Consider the following 4,130-nt stretch of genomic DNA (forward strand, 5'->3'; position numbering starts at 1 on the left):
AGGAATTTGAGCATCTGTTGTATTTTATTCTGGGGATGCAAAGAATACAATGTGAAACATTACTTAATATCTAGTATTGTGGATGGCACATTATCATCAGAATGAGCAAACTATTCCCCACAGTCTTATAGAACCAGTACAATATTTACTATAGGGAGAAATACACGGTACAGTAAATTTCAAATGCATTCAGATCAGACATCAAGCTCCACCTGAGGAATATGCTTTGCAGTCTCTCTGACCAGAGCCCCTTGCCTCAGTTCAGCCTGTTTCAGCACAAATGATTCTCATCTGGTGAAACTCGGCAGGACACAAGCACCCTCTCAAATCAAAGGCAAAGGAAGCATATTCTAGCTTAAAAATCTTTAAGCATCTGCATAGATAAAAGCATTCATTGCACTGTCTTTGCAAGCTGGCTAGTAGACTCGGGGTAGAAGCACCCCCTCTATACCCACAGCTTGCCCCTTTTATCCCAGTTGCTCAGAAACACATAGATGCCTTAGGCCACTTGGAATGAAAACTGCTTTAAGGCTCAGAATAAAAAGAAAAGCCCAACAGTTAACAAAAAACCCCACAGCCATTAAAAATAATTCTGTGAAGATTAAGCTTAAAAAAATGAGAGAAAAACAATGAAAATAAAAAGAATATTTTATGGCGTTTAGGTCAGTACCAAGCACTGAAGCCACGCTTTACAATTTTATGCTCTGCTATGTTAAAATAAACTTGATTTAGTATTTGCTCTAGAAATGTTTTCTTGCTTGTCAGCTGGGAATCCATGGGGGTCCATGGACTACTTCCAGGATGTTCACAAAAGACAAGTTGGAAAAACAAATCTGTTGTCAGTAGGCTTGGACACAGAAAGGTCTGTACTAGCATTTCAATATATTTAGGAGGAAAAATAAAAAAAGTTTGCAAATTCTAGATCCATAAAACTATTTTTAGGTATTATGAAGGCCAAATATTTAAGTGACTACTTCCTGTGGCTAACAATTGAAACGAGAGTACTCATGTCACTTTTATGTAACAGCCTTATTTTCAGACCTATTAAAATGGCAGGAACACCAGGCAAGGATGTCTATCTTATCAGCCCTTTAATCTCGCCCTGAAGCCACAAAAACTGCTTGTTACCTCTTGACAGAGATTGCATTCTCGTCCATCATTGTTATCCCACTTACATTTTTATTCCAAGAATATAATGCTGCAAAATCCTGTGACCTAAATACTTCACATGCTACATGCCAATGGTCACTGATTCCTGCCTGGTTATTGACTACACTGGCATAAATCTAAATCTCATGGAAGTAGTGTAGATTAGCACCCATTAAGTACTAGATAAAAGACATTTCCCTACCAATAGTATGTTGAATTTGAAATCTCAGTGTCTTTATTTTACTAAATCTTACATTTAAAGTAATTTTTAGTTTAATGAACTGGGATCATCCAGGACATATTAAAAAAAAATGCCCAAACCCCACATTTTGACACTGAGAGAGGAAACAAAAAAAAAAAAACCTCTTTTTCCTGTCCCATCATCTCATGAAACACCTAAGTCATCCATCAAAATTACAATGACAAAAACTGAAAACAGACAATGGGAGGCTTGGGAATGGATAGTGTATTTCATTAGAAAAAAATACAAAGTGTCCTGTCATAGCCATTCCCTTTCCTAGTTCTGCTGTTACTGTCAGTCCTCCCATTCCATGGGAGTGATTTTGGAGTAAGACACTGAAGACTTTTATGCCATGTGGATGAAGCCAAGAACATTGCTGGTGCGAGCAGCAATGAAGGAGTAATGTCTACCATGGCTGTCGTGACTGCTGAAACTCAGACACGAGCAACGAGTAGCTGACACGTGGAAAGAAACACTTTATTATCTACAGATGAACTCAAATTTTTGTTCTCTGTCTTTGGGTATATGCACGGGACAGCAAATCTGAGGTTTGCAGCTGTGTTACTAATGATACTTTGCCTCCCTTTTTCCCCCGATGGAATTCTTTTAGATGCAACCCATTTAGTATGCAGAGAACCAGAGACTAATATTTTAAGAGTGATGTTATATTACAAATATCTAAGCCAGAAGCCTCTGAAAATTTGCAAGCATTACAGCTGTTGATTAGGCAGAGATCTTCCATGTAAAAAGGAGAAAGAAAACAGATTTTCTTGCACGCTCAGCTGGTGAGTCTGAGTTCACTAGAGTGTTGTACTCTTCACATACACTATATTTTTGGAAAGCTAACTATGTGAACGCATTCATCTAAAGCCTGAGAGCCATCACAGAGGTTCTCACTGAAGGCTGGAGAAAAGGCAGTTGTGTGAAGAAGCTGTGTTTCCCTCTAGGCTTCCTGCAAAAGGAACTATGATCTGCCACGCTACAGGATTTAGTCCTAACAAACCTCAGCATTGCTGACCTTGAAGCTGGCAGGTGCCCTCCTACTGTTGTTCGCCAGTTCTTTGCTTTCCCTCATCACACTAGGAAAGGTCAAAGTGTTTGTTAACCTTGTCCAGGAATGAGAGGCATGATTTTAAACAAAAAAAATGAAGTACAAAACCTGAAAATCAGATTTCCACTTCAAAGCACCATGTTTTCCCAGAGAAAAATGCCAACCAGAAGAGCATCCATTTTCCATTTCTCATCGTGTTACTGGTTCTCAGAGATGAGCCTCTGCTGGCTCCTTCAGTCTGCAATTTCCTATGCTGCCCACATGTATCCAGCTACAAACATGTAATTTTGACAGAGGATTTTATGTTACAAGGTATGTTTACCACTACTTGTCTTAGTACAGATGTCTGCCTGTCCTTTCACTGATATGCCCTACGTCTGGCCACAGTAGAAAAGGAGGGAAGTAGTCTGCATTATTTCCTTTCAAGGTGACATTGCCCACTTTTAAGTACTCACAGGACAAAGTCTTCCCAGCAAACTCCACCTCAGGTGCACTATGCCAACCACGGTGGTGCCTTCAGCGTAAGTGCTGGTGGGAGGTATGGCTGTGGGATTTTCTGGGAAGTAAGATGGTAATAATTGGTGACATCATTCAAGCAAAACACTCTAAGGACTACCCATTTTCTTCCTTAGAGACACCATCCTGCTTGCACAATGCTGATATTAGTGGAGCAGGTACCAGCTGCAGGAGAGCTGCCCTGCACCACAGTCTGGGTCACTGATCACAGCCAAAATATCCTTTCCATAATGACAGGCCCCAGATTGAATTTTGCAAGTTTGAGAGCAAGGGTTTTATACAGAAGATAGTATCTGTATTGCTCATTTACCCCAAATCATTCTGACAGTTACCATCTCCCAATTTTATCTCAAAATGGCTTAAAACCCTCACCGATCCTTGTGCCCATCTGCATGCCCAATGTGAAACCAGCCTTGTGACAGGAACTGCCTGGACTGAATTGCAAGAGCCACCACCACCTCCTCCACTGCTGCCTTTGGCCAATTAAATAACAAGCCTTGACTGCTGTGACTCATTCTGGACAGCTCGTTTCCACAGGTATTTTTAAAATCTTAGAGGACATTTGCTGCCCTTCCTCACCTAAGAGCAAACTGGCTTTGCATGGGCGTCCCTACTAGTGTAGTGTTTGCCTCTAGGGGTGGCGGTGTGGGTTCTTGTGGGACAGCAGTGGCGCTGCCATCCTGTGTGGTGCAGAGCGGAGCCACTACTGCGGCTCGAGCACCTGCCAGAAAGATTATTCACGCTCCTTGTACCTCATGTATAACTTCCTGATCCTGCACAAAACTATAGCTTTAGGCCTCCAATCTCTCATGACAGATAAAGAAAGGGTTTGACCGCTCGTGGCTGTTGAAGAAAGGCAGAGAGCCCAAAATAAACACAAGTACTGCAAGCTGCTTCTACTACTGCTGGTGTTCAACAATAGAGAAGTCTACCAAAAGAGCTGATTTACAGAGATTGCCTCATGTCAGAGCCAAGAGTCTAAATATGCTGGCTTTTAGGATGCATACAATCTGTTATGCCAGACTAATTACCAAAACAGAGGCATATTTGACAGGGACAGCATTAATAAAACAACTCTTGCTGGTGTCAGGCATTTCAGCAGTCGATGTCATGGCTCACACTGAAAAAAAAAATACACCACATCCAAGGAGACACCAACAAGCCACCACCACG

General features: G+C 41.5%; 1 protein-coding gene across 1 annotated transcript in view; it reads right to left on the reverse strand.

Moving 5' to 3' along the window:
* The window catches only part of SDC2 (syndecan 2), a 17,724-nt gene extending 15,259 nt beyond the window's left edge, over positions 1–2,465 (reverse strand). The window contains exon 1 of the mRNA XM_017730291.1: positions 2,394–2,465. Within this exon, the coding sequence (XP_017585780.1) occupies positions 2,394–2,465 (72 nt within the window). The remainder of the gene's footprint in view (positions 1–2,393) is intronic.
* Between the last annotated feature and the right edge of the window lie 1,665 nt (positions 2,466–4,130).

Source organism: Corvus brachyrhynchos, unplaced genomic scaffold (genome assembly GCF_000691975.1).
Source record: "Corvus brachyrhynchos isolate BGI_N302 unplaced genomic scaffold, ASM69197v1 scaffold302, whole genome shotgun sequence".
NCBI classification, from domain to species: domain Eukaryota; kingdom Metazoa; phylum Chordata; class Aves; order Passeriformes; family Corvidae; genus Corvus; species Corvus brachyrhynchos.